Source organism: Protomyctophum bolini, assembly GCF_963924005.1.
Source record: "Protomyctophum bolini genome assembly, chromosome: 9".
Lineage (NCBI taxonomy): Eukaryota > Metazoa > Chordata > Actinopteri > Myctophiformes > Myctophidae > Protomyctophum > Protomyctophum bolini.
The window spans coordinates 8,050,386-8,067,770 of record NC_137870.1 but is presented as its reverse complement, the minus strand read 5'-3'; the positions used below and the strand labels follow the sequence as shown (position 1 = coordinate 8,067,770).

The following is a 17,385-nucleotide window of genomic DNA, read 5'->3' as shown; positions in this document are numbered from 1 at the left end:
CATGCTGTAGTGTTTAGATGGTTCTGTTATGACTTCTCCTCTGCATGCTGTAGTATTTAGATGTTTCTGTTATGTCTTCTTCTCTGCATGCTGTAGTGTTTAGATGGTTCTGTTATGACTGCATGCTGTAGTGTTTAGATGGTTCTGTTATGACTTCTCCTCTGCATGGTGTAGTATTTAGATGGTTCTGTTATGACTGCATGCTGTAGTGTTTAGATGGTTCTGTTATGACTTCTTCTCTGCATGCTGTAGTGTTTAGATGGTTCTGTTATGACTTCTCCTCTGCATGCTGTAGTATTTAGATGGTTCTGTTATGACTTCTTCTCTGCATGCTGTAGTGTTTAGATGGTTCTGTTATGACTTCTCCTCTGCATGCTGTAGTATTTAGATGGTTCTGTTATGACTTCTCCTCTGCATGCTGTAGTATTTAGATGGTTCTGTTATATGACTTCTCCTCTGCATGCTGTAGTGTTTAGATGGTTCTGTTATGACTGCATGCTGTAGTGTTTAGATGGTTCTGTTATGACTTCTCCTCTGCATGCTGTAGTGTTTAGATGGTTCTGTTATGACTTCTCCTCTGCATGCTGTAGTGTTTAGAATGGTTCTGTTATGACTTTTCCTCTGCATGCTGTAATCTGTTATTTTGTGTTGGCTATACTGTGTGACTGTCAAGGCCATGAAGTAGGTCTAGTTGTTTTGGCACTATAGGTGTTCCCAGTATATCTTATATGATGATGATGTCACGCGCATATCGCCTCTATTCTTTCTATTCTAGAGAACAATTAACCCTAAATGTTTGACGTGCCAGCAGCATGCTCCTCCCACAGCAGGAGCGTGCATGCGTGTGTGCGTGCGTGCGTGCGTGCGTGCGTGTGACCTGCCATGGACAATATCCTCCCATTCATCACGAATCATCAGCGGTGCTCGTTAACACACATTAACTCATTAAACACAGCTGAGGTGATGAACACAGTGGAGAGCTTGTCTTCTTCTGACCCACGGCCTCACAGAGAGAATCCATGATTATCTACCTTCTTCATTCCAACGGGCCTCGGTTCCATAAGGGCCTAATGCAGTGGTTCCCAAACGTTTTCATTAAGGACCCCCAAAATGAGCCTGCGGACCCCCCACCCTTTGGAAAATTAGGCCCATAAGAGAAGATTTTTACGGCTCTAGCAGTGATTCTCCACCATTTTCATTTCAAGGGCCCCCGCGGTTTGACCTCAATTAGGCTACGCTCCCCTACTTAATGGCATTTCTATCTCTGGGACCCCAAATGTATATTGTAAAATCACAGTTAATTTAACTCTGAGAGTGTACAAATGGAACCAAATGGACCCGTTAGGGTCGATTTGGTAAGTCGAGGACTACATTTTAGTCAGACATTAGCACCCGTTGCTTAAACACATATTATCATATTATGTTAATGTAATGTTGTAAGATGATAAGAGCGCCCCTCACTTCACACAGGTGTGATTTTTAAATCACGTACAGCACAAGACACTTCCCTTGGCTTTGGCAAATTGTGATGTATGATGATAAGAGCACCCCTCACTTCACAAGGGTGTGATTTTTATTATTATTATTATTATTATTATTATGTGCGTATAGGAGAAGGCCAACCGAGGGCCCGACGTGCTGAAAAGGGCGATAAAAAAACCTCCCACACAGTGTTTTCAGTGTTTTCAGATACAGTTGAAATGTTTATTAATGGGAAAACACAACATGTGGGTCTATTTGGGCCTTCATCATCATCAGACTACGTGACGTGAGAAAGATAGCAGCCTGATGAAGGTCACATAAATTATATAGACCTTTCCATGTTATCCAAGCCTGACTATATCTATAACAGATATGATATGACACGTTATTCTTTATTGTTATATGTCCTGCTGCCCAACGGCCTTGAACACACACACATTTGACAAAACAAACGGAACAGGAAAAAATAAATGACATATACATAAAAACATGAAGACAAGAGAAATGTCCACAGCTCAGTCTAGTCCTGGCCAAACTCCTGATTAAGTCGACTGGTGGACAAAGGACCTCTTTAGTCTGACCTTATTGTATATGCTGGGACACCATGTCTCCTTCCTGAAGATAGCAGATTCAAACATAATATTCTCCATACAACATGGCCGGCTATTGTTTGAGGTGATGGTGATGCTAACCGTAGGATGCCGTCATATGTGGATGTACAGAGTTTTGCAGCCAAGGAATGAGGAATGAGCCAAGGAATTTGACACGTCACTCACATGCTATACTTTATGACATGAATTATGACATTGTTTTAGCCTTATACAGGTTGTTAATGGTATGGTCACATATTATAACTTTTAGCAACCAAGCTGAATTTCATCCATTAGGCCTATAGATAATATTTCTGTCATAAAAGTAAGTTTATACTAATCACCATTTCTGGGTTCATGACATTTCCAGTAACTACTTTCACTTTTACCACAGTGATTTTCTACTGAGATATACAGATATTTATATAGCTCTGTACTTTATTAGTGGTACTTTTCCTACAACTCGTTAAAACGTCAACCAGACTGACTGAATAGTGTTTGTGTAACAGCCTTGGTATGCAAGAGAATGTGTGTGTGTGTGTGTGTGTGTGTGTGTGTGTGTGTGTGTGTGTGTGTGCGTGCGCGCGCGCGTGCGTTCGTTCGTGTTCTTATCAAAGGCTTTTACGCAGCAGCAGCAGCAGAACAGGTTGGATGACAATCAAGCTCCTTTTTTTCTCCTTTTTTTTTTTTTACAGCTCCTTCAAGTGTTTGTTTGGCCATTAACGAGATGAGAAGAGAAACAGAGAATGGATCAGTTGTAAAGAAAAGGAGAGAGAGAGAGAGAGAGAGAGAGGAGTGTTGTTTAACTCCAGTAAAAGTCTCCTCCCAGGAAAGGTGGAGGGAGGGCGGCGACATTCATGAGAGACAGAGAGAGAGAGAGAGAGAGAGAGAGATTGGCAGGCAGCGGCGGGTTGAGACGCGTCCCACTCTGAGATTCATACCGTCTGGAGGGAGAGACAGAGAGAAGAGCAGAGCTGTTTAATTGTTTGTAGAGAATTCTCTTGTGTTTCTGGGCCTGTAAGTAAGTGTAAGGGTGAATGTCTGAATCTACCGGGTGGGCTCTCTGCTTAATTAAACGGTGGGTGAACTGACTGAAGCCAAGCCCGGCTGGACTGGACTTCTTCTTGGTGACTCTTGGTGGAACGGAACCGGCGTCTCAGTGCAGTGGGGATCGACTGTTTAGTTTGTGGACCAAGCGAACCCCCCCACAGGCCACACACACACACCGCGGAGCGGAGCAGAGATGTGCGCAACGAGCCTCTACAGTGTGCTGGCTGTCCTGTCTGGACTTGCAGGTGAGAGAAGATGACGTTTTATTGTTTTTAAATTAACCCAGTTTCTGTTGTTTGTATGTTTGTTTTTTTGGGCTTTCCTCCAAATCGACCGCTCTCAGACTAGCCAAAACACAGCGCGCGCGCACACGCACACACACACGCTGCCTTCTCTGATTTCTTTCTATAACTCTGAACCCAAACAAGATAGCCTACGCGCTACGAACAATATAAACAAAGTGCAATTATCTTACTATTTCGAAGAACATCCTAATATTTTAATAGTCGTTTTCGTTTATACTATTCAAATGTGTTCGATCAGTGGAGTGGTTCTCAAAGTTAAAGTTCTGAAATCATGGATAATTAAGGATAGTAGAGATTGAGAACCAATTGGCCCTTACAGGCCAGAATGTCAAAAAAAATGCCCTACTTTAGTCCACTAATAGTGGGCTTTCTGTTTGTTTGTTTGTAAATCTCTCATTTTCTCTTTTCCTGTAAGATGTGTATTTAAGCCTGTTAAAATAACATGAGAAATATCCCTAGGCTACAGTACCAAGTCGGCCATACCACCCATGGCCAGAAATATCATTTAAAACAGTGGTTTTCAACCCTTTTCATATCAAGGTCCATTATTTATTCAGCATTTGAGCCACGGACCTCCATTTGATGACATGTAGCCTTGCAGATCCAAAATGAAATGATATTTTGGTATCGTTGGATGAGATTTTGTCCACATATCCATGCTGTATTGATGTTTGTACCATTAGGAGAGATAACAGGGAAACATTGATCAAAATAACAATTATTTTACACTCTCTAATTGTGTAGACTTCTTGTAAATAATGCAGATGTTTAACAATAATGTAACTCTTGAGAGCAAAAAATGAAATGGTTTTACGCTCTCAAGAGTTAAAGATCTATAAGGGTCCATTTGGTTACCAACTTTCCATAATTTTAGCTGGGGACCACCTGGAATCACGGACCACTGGTGGTCTCCGGACCACTGGTTGAAAACCACTGATTTAAAACAAAACCAGAGGGGTTTTAATAACAACATTAGGCAATATTAGGCAGAAGTTTAAATATGACTTCAAGATATTTAATAGCAACTTCAGTCATAAGTTGCTAACCCAGTCCTGTCCCATCCCACTTGTCCCACACAAGAGATATACTTCTGTCCCTCAAATGAACAGTTTGGCTCTGGTGGTCACCCTACTCTTGGAATCGGTGACATTAAGTGGAGTCAGTGAAAAAGACACTGGTCTTACAGATCTTTATTAAGTGGAGATCAGTGAAATGACACTGGTCTTACAGATATTTATTAAGTGGAGATCAGTGAAATGACACTGGTCTTACAGATCTTTATTAAGTGGAGTCAGTGAAATGACACTGGTCTTACAGATATTTTTATTGTGATCTTTTCAAACGGAAGAGTATAAGCAGAGTGAACTCCACGGGGAGCCACATCATTCTCCGCTAGCTGTGCCTTCGGTGCGTCACTGGGAAGTAGAAAGACTCCAGGACTTGGCACGGACCTGGTCGGCAGGACAATTCCTTGGCCAGAGGTTTAAACGAGAATTAAATGCACACCCCCCCCCCGGTCGGGTCGGGCCACCCGGCCTGGCGGGATAATGACTTAAGAAAGGCTTCTGTAGCTGGTCTTGGGAATCGCTGTACCGGCTGGCATTGTGGCCTTGTTTTCTGCTTTCCTGTCTTTTACTGTGTATATCCGTGCTTTACACACACACGCACACACACGCACACACACACACACACACACACACATACACACACATATGCACGCAAGTTCCTGTGTGTGTGTGTGTGTGTCCAGGATGTTGCAAATGCATCTCAGAAGAATACAACTTGGAAACATTAATTCATGGTCTTTTGTTTTGTCTTAATCATTTCTCAAGCCTTTGTCTCTCCAGTGTTGTTATATTCCGGGAAACATACAAGTCGTCACATTTAGTCATATCGTTGTGAATCAATGCATCCTCCATCCCTCCGTAGACTTTGAATGAACCTTACACTGAAACTAACTGTGGGCATATACAGTAGGCCAGAGGTTCTCAGGGCCCCCAAATTGACACTAATGGACCCCCATTTGAAAGGATATGCCTGCAGGAACCCCCATAAGAGAACATGTTTACGGCTCTAGCAGTGATTCTAAACCATTTTAATTTCAAGGATCCTCAGTTTGACATGCAATACTCTACGCTACGACCCCCATTTAATGGCATTTCTATCTCTGAGACCCCCAATTTGTATTGTAAAATCAATCTGAGAGAGTACAAATGATATACATGATTTGTACACTCAGAGTTACAGACCCATAAGGGTCCATTTGGTTCCAAACTATCATTCATGGAGCCCATCAGAAGTGTGACCGTGGACCCGGCCTCACAGAGCACGGCCTGGACCAGATGTGGACCAGGCCCCTCCACGGAGCCCACCGGTCTATCTTTAGCCTGTCAGACCCAAAACATAGTTAATATTTTGTTGTCGTTGGATAAGATTGTGTTCACAATTCCATGCTGTATTGATGTTGGTACCACTAGGAGAGAAAACGGGAAAACGTTGATCAAAATAACAATTATTCCACATTCTCTAATTGTATAGACTTTGTTTATTGTTTTTTCATTCAGCATTCAATACTGGAGCTTCTCTTAATAAACCCCACAAGTGTAATGTAGAAGAATAAATACATTGCATTTTCACCCCAAAGAAAAAGGACAACAGAAAACAAAACAAACCTTAAATTAAAATAAGAGACACAAAACAGTACAAGATATCCGACAAACAATTGTCAGTACACGATACATCCATAATCCGTGTTACAGTACATCACAGCAGTCCAACCACAGTAGACTTTCCAATCAAAAGCCCAGCAGACCTCGCTCACACATCCTCAAGCAGAGACGGATTCAATTTCTGAGTGTATTGAAAGAATGGACCAATGGACCCATATCCTCCCAAATTTATCAGAAGAACCATTTAATGAATCTAATCTTCTCCAGTTTTACACAGTACAAGGTGTCCCTAATCCATTGAGTGCGAGAAGGGGAAGTGGGTGATTTCCAGTTAATCAAGATTAGTCTCACAGTGGCAAAAGCCAAAACACCCCTCTCCGGTTTAGAGAGTGAGTAATGCAGATTGTTTAACAATAACGTAACTCTTGAGAGCCTAAAATTAAACCAAATGGTGTCCATTTGGTTTCATTTTACACTCTGAAGACTTAAAGATCTATAAGGGTCCCTTTTGATTACTAATTACACAACAGGTCGTTTCGAGGAAGCAATCTGATTGGTTGAAACAGCCTTCTAGCCGTGCTTCAAACCAGCATCATTGAACGGCTAATCAAAACAAAGAATTTCAGCTGCTCTGTTCTCCCAGAGTGCAGCAAACTCTGTGGCTAGGCTAGCTAGTTTCTTGGGACATTTGTGGTCGTAGTGACTACAACTGTCATTGAAAAAATGTTTTTTCTTAGTTTTAAGTGTAACTGTTGTATAAGTGCAATATTACACTCGAGGGAGTGGTTTAACGTCGGTAATGCACTTCTGCGTTGCTTTCGGGAGCTTGTAGATCTGCTATTTTCAAAAAATCATGAAAATGTGGCACAAATCTTTGAACACCGGCAGGCTATATATTCTTTCAGAGCGAACACTTTTAACTCAAATCTTTGCTTCTGGGTGGGGGGGGGGGTCCCTGGAACAACATATTTTCAAATGGGGGTTGGCGGTCAATTACATATAATCTTTGGTGGTCCTTGACATGAAATATTGAGCATCACTGATATAGAAACATATAGGTATTTCAGAAAACTGTCAGGATTTAGAAGACATTTTTAGAATCGTCCTCAGGTCTAAATGGGTTAAGAGCGTGTGTGTGTGTGTGTGTGTGTGTGTGTGTGTGTGTGTGAAGCCATTTCAATGGGCTAGTCATAACGGGAACATCAGTGTTCATGACATGTCGATGCATTGACCGTGGCGGATGCATTCTCCTCTCCTCTGCTTTGATATGGCATTTACATCAGCGCTTCTCAGATGTTTGTCATTTCACGGAGAGCGAAACACTGCATGGGAGTTATAGTTTTCCACGTCACGTGTAGCCTACACTCCGTAGGGTCCATTTGGTTCTTGAATCTCAATCATTTATAGCTCAGTGGTTTTCAACCATTTTCATACAGTATCAAGGTCCATTATTCATTCAGCATTTGAGCCACAGGATACCATTTAGCCTTTCAGACCCAAAACTAAAGAATATTTTGTCCACAATTTCTGAATTGATGTGGTAGGCTGTCATAGCAGAGATAACAGGCAAAATGATTGGGTTCCGCACGTAATTTCCGACGGAGCATTAGTCCAACATGCGGGAGCCGCTCCAACATGCGCTGCTCCCGTCACGTGCTTACGGTTATGGTTGGGTTAGGGTTTAAAGTAGGTTGTCGTTTGTCGGACCAATGACTAGTCTGAACTAAGTACTGCATCTGTGTTCTGTTCTTGTTAATCAAGTAATGCAGATGTCTAACAATAATTGAACTCTTGAGAGTGTAAAATGGACCCATAAGGGTCCATTTGGTTTCATTTTACACTCAAGAGTTCAAGATCTAATAATGGGCCCATTTGGTTACCAACTCTCCATTATTTAGCTGAGGACCATCTGGAACCCCCTCAAGGACCACTGGTCTGGTTGAAAACCAGTGATTTAGCTGGGATCCCCTGCAAGGACCCCTGGGTAGGGGTCCCCTGCAAGGATCCCTGGGTAGGGGTCCCCTGCAAGGACCCCTGGGTAGGGGTCCCCTGCAAGTACCCCTGGGTAGGGGTCCCTGGACCCCCACTGTGTGAGCCGTCCATTCACACGGTGCTCCCATTTGACACGTTATTATAAGGGAACTAGAAGCTTGTAATGTTGCATGGTTTGCATTCGGTAGAGAGTCATTGATGTTCAGAGAGAGAGAGAGGGAGGCTTGTTGTGCACATTTCTTTTTCTTTTCTTTTTTACAATTTTGATTTTTTTTTCTTCAAATAAACAAAAATTTGCATGCAGATTTCAGGAAACTTAATTTAGATGACCACACTTTCTTTTTATTATTTGTATATTTAAACCAAAAATCATCTTGCTCTCACACTTATGCCAGTGTGCCAGAAGATCACCCTCCCCTGTGCCAATGTTGATGTGAGGTGCTGTCCTCCGGACCCTCAGGGACCCCCAGGCTGTGATAAGTGTCTGATGTAAGGTGCTGTCCTCCGGACCCTCAGGGACCCCCAGGCTGTGATAAGTGTCTGATGTGAGGCGCTGTCCTCCGGACCCTCAGGGACCCCCAGGCTGTGATAAGTGTCTGATGTGAGGCGCTGTCCTCCGGACCCTCGGCGACCCCCAGGCTGTGATAAGTGTCTGATGTGAGGCGCTGTCCTCCGGACCCTCAGGTTCCCCCAGGCTGTGATAAGTGTCTGATGTGAGGTGCTGTGCTCCGGACCCTCAGCGACCCCCACGCTGTGATAAGTGTCTGATGTGAGGCGCTGTCCTCCGGACCCTCAGCGACCCCCACGCTGTGATAAGTGTCTGATGTGAGGCGCTGTCCTCCGGACCCTCAGGTTCCCCCAGGCTGTGATAAATCTGCTTGGTCCATGTCCCTGAAACAACATATTTTCAGATAGGGGTCGGCGGCCAAATATACATATATAATCTTTGCGGTCCTTGACATGAAAAAGGTTGAGCACCACTCTGACATGACTGTCAGGTTTTAGAAGACAGGTCTTTAGTCCCTTTTTAAAAGCATCCACTAAAAGGAGTAGTTCACCCAAAAACAATTCACACATCACCACGACGCCTTGTTGCTGAAGCAGTGTGTTGCCATGTCTGCTCATTATAGGTGACTTTGGGCTTGGTTTTATTTAGTGGTTTGTGGTTTGTAAATATTGGTAGTTGCGGGTTGTGTTCTTCTTATTATTATTATTTATTGTGCATATTTGGGCTTGCTTCCTATTAAAATGTTTAAATCAATAGTTTCTAAAACATTGGACCCCTAATGAATATGCATTAGTTAAACAGCTGATCTACCAGCTATGGGCTTTTACAGTAGTAGCAGATCTACAAGCTATGGGCTTATACTTTAGTAGCAGATCTACAAGCTATGGGCTTATACAGTAGTAGTTGCTTGTTGTTTTGGGGAAATTGTTTTCACATGGTTACTTGTTTCTCTGGTGGAATCTGGCAACGCTGTGGTGAGTTCTAGCTTTATGTTTGACGTGTGTCAACATGTCTGTGCACATGCACACTGCACACACACATGCGCACACATACACGCATGTGCACACACGTGCACACACACACACACACACACACACACACACACACACACACACACACACACACACACACGCTACATTCTTTTTACAACTTTGGCATTTAGCACGGAGGTTCTCAAACATTTCTCTCTCAGGTCACCTTCCTGTAAAGAGTTTACGCAACACCTCCTGAATGACATTGTTGTTTTATAGAACCTTAATTATATGAAGATAGGTTAAAAAGTGGTGAAGTGGTCCTTTTAACCTGAATGACCCTCTTGGAACACAGAACATTCATGTCACATTGCGGTGCATAAATATGTAAAACTCTTCCCCCGAAGAATATACTGTATGTGTCATGACGATGCACGTGCACAGACTGCACGCGCACACACACACACACACACACATATACACACAGTTTACCCGGTAAACTTTACCGCATAGTTGTGGCACACACACACACACACACACACACTTTATTTACATGTATAAGAAATACTGTATCCATTTATGTTTACACACATACAGAGACGTGCCGTCCACTATTTACATGTAACAGGCTGTATAGCTGCAGACACATAATCTCCTCTAATCCAGTCCTATGCATAATGACAACAGGTCGGTGTGACAGAGGTGTGGCTTTTGACACGCTAAACCCGACACGCCTCACTCACATAGGAGGACCACACAACCACGCGGCCCTTTGTGTCGAGTGGAGGAGTGCCGCTGAGAGAGGGCTGACAATAGGGACTTCATAAGCAATTTTTCTCAGGACGGCTCCGCTAGGCGCAAGTACAACAAACACCCGTTGGCGACGGGTTCCCACCCCTTTTTGGTTCCCGTGGTTACGCGTCTATATGCTCCGCGGCAGAGCTCGCGTTCAACATGATCTGGTAAAATTGTGGGATCTTACTTTTGGACAGTTTGTGAACTGTTCAGTGAATTCGTTTTAGACCAAAGTGTAATTAGCAGAGCTCATAGTATACAAACAACGCGTCCAAAGGACTAAAATCACTCATCCTATTCGTGACCCAACTCCGACCCTCCACTGCAGGGCTCAGTGGGCTGTCATTCGCATACGGTCCGGTTTTGCAATTTGCATCCCCACCAGTCTTAACGACCCTCGTCCATAGAAATGCTAATGTGAGGCTTTGTTTACATGAGGAGACCACCTACTCGTCTGGCATGTACTGTAGCAAAAAACACCGCTTGTGTCTAACTCACCTAATCAAAAGATGGCGGCTACGATAAACGGGCACCCATACACCCATACCCATACAGTAACCTTAGAATTACTGCTTTTACAAAGAACACTGCTTAAGCATAAGAGTGGTTCAACACAGAATCAAGATGAGACTTTACTGAGGGCACACTGAACTGGATGGACATTTGACAACCAATAAAATATTTAACAAATTGAAAGTGAAAGAGTATATATACATGATGTGAACTTGCATGGTACATCATTAACCTTTTTGTTTATGCCCCCAAAATAACTGGATAATGGAATGGTTTTGTAGCAATTGTAGAAATATTAGACCTTAAATGTCGAATGTTTAAGCATGTTCCAATCATTTGTACTTAATACTTAACATAGATATTTGTGTTAATCTGTGTTTCAATTCACAGTAAACGCCAAACCTAGTCATTGCCACACACACACACACACACACCAATAGACACACGCGTACTCCTACTCAGTGTGTTAATGTGAAGGCAAGGCACCGCACGAACACTGTTTGTCTTATACGAATGTGTCTTCTGCCAAGTGTAAACACTGTGTGTGTGTGTGTGCATGCGTGCGTGCACCATGCTGCCAAATCTGGCCAAACCCTCGTGCACATGCACGTGCGTGCCCGTCAGTGGTGTGAAGTATAACTAAGTGCAGTTACTGTACTTAAGTACAATGTTGAAGTTCAAAAGTCTATTGAAAATAGCAGATCTACAAGCTCACAATGCGTCGCAACGCATTTCAAATGGTCAAAAATGTATAGGGTTGAAGTGGTTAATGTATGTTTGGCAAATATTGTACTTTTACTCCACTACATTTAATTGAAAGCTTTAGTTACTACTAGTTTACTTTGTGGATTGTTATTATTATCACTTTCAGCCCTGTATACATTTTCGTCCATTTGAAAATGGCTACAAGCTCCCAATGCGTTGCGATGTGAGCATGTTGTTATTGTGTGCTCCTCATGTGTATCGGTATGTGTGCACATCTGCGCATATTTGTGTTGGGTTCTGTGGACACTTGTTCCCCAAACTGTTTACAAGTCAGATAAACAAGCAGAGCTTCCAGCTAACAGATAGGAGACCCCTCCCGTGGGTTCCACACATATCACTGATCTTTACCCAGCCATCTGATCCCATATGGAAGCACTATAGGGCTTTACAGGAAGTCAAGAAGGACCTCCAGATTATTTATGTATATTTCCCTGTGAAATGAAAACATTATGTGCCAGGGTCACATCTCTATAGGTGGTCCTCGGACGAGCCCTCCATCGTCGCTTCCAGTCATCCCGCTTCTGCGTGCTTCTTGAGTACATCCACATTATGTAAAGCCCAAACCACACCAATGGGTCGCCATGAAACTCCTTGCAACCGAGCGGTTGTGAGTAGGCGCAATGTGTAGTTGTTGCACAGCAACCGTTGAATTGAACCACTTGGGTCGACACGTGCCGACATAATTATCACACCGCTGGGGACGAACGCTGAAACCGTTTTGTTGCGTCTCGACCCATTGGTGTGGTCTGGGCTTTAGTGTGGGACGTCCAAGGTGTGACCGGTACCCGTGTGTTGGTTCCCTCGGTACCCGTTTGCTGGCTGGCAGCTCTTGGTGTCTTTGGCAGTGTCCTATTAGCTAGTCTTATTCTCCTGCCTGCTATTTCCTGGCTGGCATTCCATCATACAGATTGTTGTTGGTAACATGTGTACTCCTGCTGATGTTAAAATTGGCTTATGGCCAGCCTAATTAACAGTGGATTGGGCCTTCTGCCTGCACTATTCATACGTTTAATTAAAGATTACATCGGCCGTTAGCCAAACAAGCTAAAAGTTTTGTTACATTAAGCCCCCGATTATAGGGAATTAAACGACTACGTCAATTGCGGCACTGGCCATAAGGGATTATTGATTCATTACGTCAATTACGGCACTGGCCATAAGGGGGTTTTAAGTACTACATGCAGCATTCTGGTGTAGCACTCGTCTAGAGACCTCTGCAGGGTTGGCTTCAGGGTCCAGCATTCACTGCCATATAGGAGAACAGACTCTACCGGCGTTGCACCCACAGAAGATTTGTGTTGTTGGAATGTTTCAAAAGAATATTCCAAATATCTTTTGTTTTATTTAGGACAATAGCTCAAGGTGTGTTGTGAGCTTGTAGATTTGCTATTTTCAAATAGTCAAAAGTGTATCTAGGGTTCCAAATGTGGTCCAACTGGCTGCTACTTTTTGGGATTGTTTTCATAGACCTTGTTTCTATCGCAAGATCTGGCAACCCTGGTCCCGGTCAGGATCATGCTGTTACAGTAACACTGTTTCTGTCTGTAATTTGATTATGGGGGGGAAAAAAAAGATTGTCTGCATGATGTGGGAAATTAAGCCCAGTTGACAAGCAGTCTCTTTCTGCTGCTGCTGCTGTTTTATTGTGATATGTCTGGCTCACACACCTGGCTGCAAAACATTATCTTGCTAATTAATTAAAGGGAGCAAAAAGGCTTCTCTGATTGGCTGCCATAATGTGTGTCATGTGTTTTAATCAAGGGTGGGTGTGGTTCTCAAACCTTTGCATTTCATGGAACTCTGAGAGTGTATACGGATAGAACCCAATGGACCCGTTAAGAGTTACAGACGTGTAAGGGTCCATTTGTCTCTCTCTCTCACTCACACACACACACACACACACACACACACACACACACACACACACACACACACACACACGTTTTCATTTCACACTTGCACTGGCAAGTTTCCTCAGAGAGAGAGAGAGAGAGAGTGTTTGTTTAATACAAATCCACTGTAGACATGTTATGAGCTACTCCCTATCTAAAAAGATCCTTGCAGATTATTTTTTTCTAAGTGCTGTAGTTTGGAAGTGCTCGTTGACTATCACTCAACAGCCCATGCGTACCACCTGTTTTGAATTTGCACATAATGCAGGAGGTTGCTGCTTTACTGATAACGAGCGCTTCCAAACTCACTCATCATCTGCAAGGAATTTCTTGCCTTGAAATGAAAAAGGAAATGAAAACCACTGATAATAGTGCATGTTTCTAAATGGTGCATTTATATAGCACCTTTATCCAAGGCGCCCCATTCACACACACACATTCATTCACACACCGATGGCGGCAGAAACCATGCAAGGCACTAGCCAGCACATCAGGAGCAATTCGTGGTTCAGTGTCTTGCTCAAGGACACTTCGACACTAACTCTGGGTTCGAACAAGGTTGCCATCCGGCCACTCTACCCCTAGTGAACCCTCTCTAGGCTCTCTGTGCACAGTGTGTCCAGTGAACATGTTTCTAGTGAAACCTGTCTGTGAATAGTGCATAGTGAACATAGTGCATAGTGGACACAGTGCGTCCAGTGAACACAGTGCATAGTGAACACAGTGCATAGTGAACACAGTGCATAGTGAACATGGTGCATAGTGAACACAGTGCGTCCAGTGAACACAGTGCATAGTGAACACAGTGCATAGTGAACATAGTGCATAGTGGACACAGTGCGTCCAGTGAACACAGTGCATAGTGAACACAGTGCGTCCAGTGAACAAAAGGCCTTTTTGTGTCTTTGTGTGTTGTTGTGGCTCTACAGTAAGTGTTTCCCGTCCTAAATGGCTCCTCCATGCAGCGGAGGTTCATGTTTCCTCTTTGTTCCTGTTCCTGTGCCGCCGTGCTGCCGACCAGCCGGACGGAGGAAGACAGAACAACACTGTCTAGGAAATAATGGAACGAACCCCAGCCTTCCTGAGCACTGCAACTTAATATTCAGGCATTTATCACACGCTCTCAATCCAGAGCCATTTACAGTAAGCAAGAACAATACATCAAATACATAGAAATAGTCACCTTTAGGATCATAAAATAAGTAAGAACCTAGTAGAATATAATGTACAGTGAAGCTATGATTATATACACTATGACTATAGAGTTCACATAGTGTAGAGTACTATGGACTGATGCCAACCATAGTAGAGAGTGTAAGGTTCAAGGTTACTTTATTTTGTCTCTCAGGACACACACACACACACACACACACACACACACACACACGGCATATATATAGAGTACAATAGAACATAAAATTTTATAACCTATTCAAGACTGTCTTTTGAAGAATAGAAAGGCGCGCACGCACACACACACACACACACACACAGACGCACACCCACTTCTCCAATACGTTAAATCACTTGCATGTTCTCTAACTAACATAACGGTACGTGTGTCAGTCGCTCAGACGGGGAGCGACTGACACGCCTAGTAATTCATTTTCAACGAGAAGCATGCATTTATTTTGGAACACGCAGAGAAGTCGAGGGGGCGATTACGGCAAGCATATTTTCACGGGGCGCGGTCCCGTGATATTGTCGCACACGTGCTCGTTTCGTGCACACGCCCGCCATACAGTCCTCTCCTCTCCTCTCCTCTCCTCTGCTCATAGCTGTGACTTCGAGAGAGAGACAGAGAAAGATACACTTCACGGCTTACTGTCTCTCTCTCTCTCTCTCTCTCCCCCACCCCACTACTGTATATCTTCTCCACTAGTCCCTCCCTAACATTTAGTTCTATACTGTATCTCTTCTCCACTAGTCCCTCCCTAACATTTAGTTCTACTGGATCTCTTCTCCACTAGTCCCTCTCTAACATTTAGTTCTACTGGATCTCTTCTCCACTAGTCTCTCTCTAACATTTAGTTCTACTGGATCTCTTCTCCACTAGTCCCTCCCTGACATTTAGTTCTACTGGATCTCTTCTCCACTAGTCCCTCTCTAACATTTAGTTCTACTGGATCTCTTCTCCACTAGTCCCTCCCTAACATTTAGTTCTACTGGATCTCTTCTCCACTAGTCCCTCTCTAACATTTAGTTCTACTGGATCTCTTCTCCACTAGTCCCTCCCTAACATTTAGTTCTACTGATCTCTTCTCCACTAGTCCCTCTCTAACATTTAGTTCTACTGGATCTCTTCTCCACTAGTCCCTCCCTAACATTTAGTTCTACTGATCTCTTCTCCACTAGTCCCTCCCTAACATTTAGTTCTACTGGATCTCTTCTCCACTAGTCCCTCTCTAACATTTAGTTCTACTGATCTCTTCTCCACTAGTCCCTCTCTAACATTTAGTTCTACTGGATCTCTTCTCCACTAGTCCCTCCCTGACATTTAGTTCTACTGTATATCTTCTCCACTAGTCCCTCCCTGACATTTAGTTCTACTGGATCTCTTCTCCACTAGTCCCTCCCTGACATTTAGTTCTACTGGATCTCTTCTCCACTTGTCCCTCCCTGACATTTAGTTCTACTGTATATCTTCTCCACTAGTCCCTCCCTGACATTTAGTTCTACTGGATCTCTTCTCCACTTGTCCCTCCCTGACATTTAGTTCTACTGTATCTCTTCTCCACTAGTCCCTCCCTGAAATGTAGTTCTACTGGATCTCTTCTCCACTTGTCCCTCCCTGACATTTAGTTCTACTGGATCTCTTCTCCACTAGTCCCTCCCTGACATTTAGTTCTACTGGATCTCTTCTCCACTAGTCCCTCCCTGAAATTTAGTTCTACTGTATCTCTTCTCCACTAGTCCCTCCCTAACATTTAGTTCTACTGGATCTCTTCTCCACTAGTCCCTCCCTAACATTTAGTTCTACTGGATCTCTTCTCCACTAGTCCCTCCCTGAAATTTAGTTCTACTGTATATCTTCTCCACTAGTCCCTCCCTAACATTTAGTTCTACTGTATATCTTCTCCACTAGTCCCTCCCTGACATTTAGTTCTACTGGATCTCTTCTCCACTAGTCCCTCCCTAACATTTAGTTCTACTGGATCTCTTCTCCACTAGTCCCTCCCTAACATTTAGGGAGGAACAAAAATTGGCTGTCAAAATGAACACTTGCGTGTGCGTGTGCTCGTGCATGTGCGTGCGTGTGCGCGAGCGCTCTTTCCCTTTCTGTTCATGAAAAGATAGGATCTTGAATAGGTCGTAAAATGTGATCTTGTGTTTTGTTCTTTGTCCACTTTGGATCGGTCCGTGCCAAATGTCTTCTGCACGCTTCTTGTAGAGCAGCAGCTATAATTTACATAATAATATGAATATTTTAGGGCTGGGACTCTATTACAAAAACATATCTAATTAATTTCAGGCATTGTAATGAATGAATCACATTTTAATCGCATATCAATATTTGAGCTGAGAAGCATTCTTTTTCAGTTAAAACATTTTGTGGAGATTCACTGAACTGTAGTCATCAATATCACATCAGATATTCTCTGGTGGAGATCTGCACTGTGGAACGCCGATTCTTTGGTGCTATAGTTTTGAAAATAGTTTTTTATAAAACAATAGTTTTGAAAATAGAATATATGAATTATGACCCAAAGAATGCAAGTTATGGTTCTGTGTTTTAGCCAACAGACCTCAGGTTCTGTAGATGTGGACACCAGTTCAGTAGAGTTCACAGACCTCAGGTCAGATTGTGTGCTGTAGATGTGGACACCAGTTCAGTAGAGTTCACAGACCTCAG

At 43.3% G+C, this 17,385-nt stretch overlaps 1 protein-coding gene across 1 annotated transcript in view; it reads left to right on the top strand.

Moving 5' to 3' along the window:
* Positions 1-2,978: 2,978 nt before the first annotated feature.
* Positions 2,979-17,385, top strand: part of LOC308321974 (myelin protein zero-like protein 2) — a 38,096-nt gene continuing 23,689 nt past the window's right edge. The window contains exon 1 of the mRNA XM_080773129.1: positions 2,979-3,367. Within this exon, the coding sequence (XP_080629255.1) occupies positions 3,316-3,367 (52 nt within the window). The 5' untranslated portion in view covers positions 2,979-3,315. The remainder of the gene's footprint in view (positions 3,368-17,385) is intronic.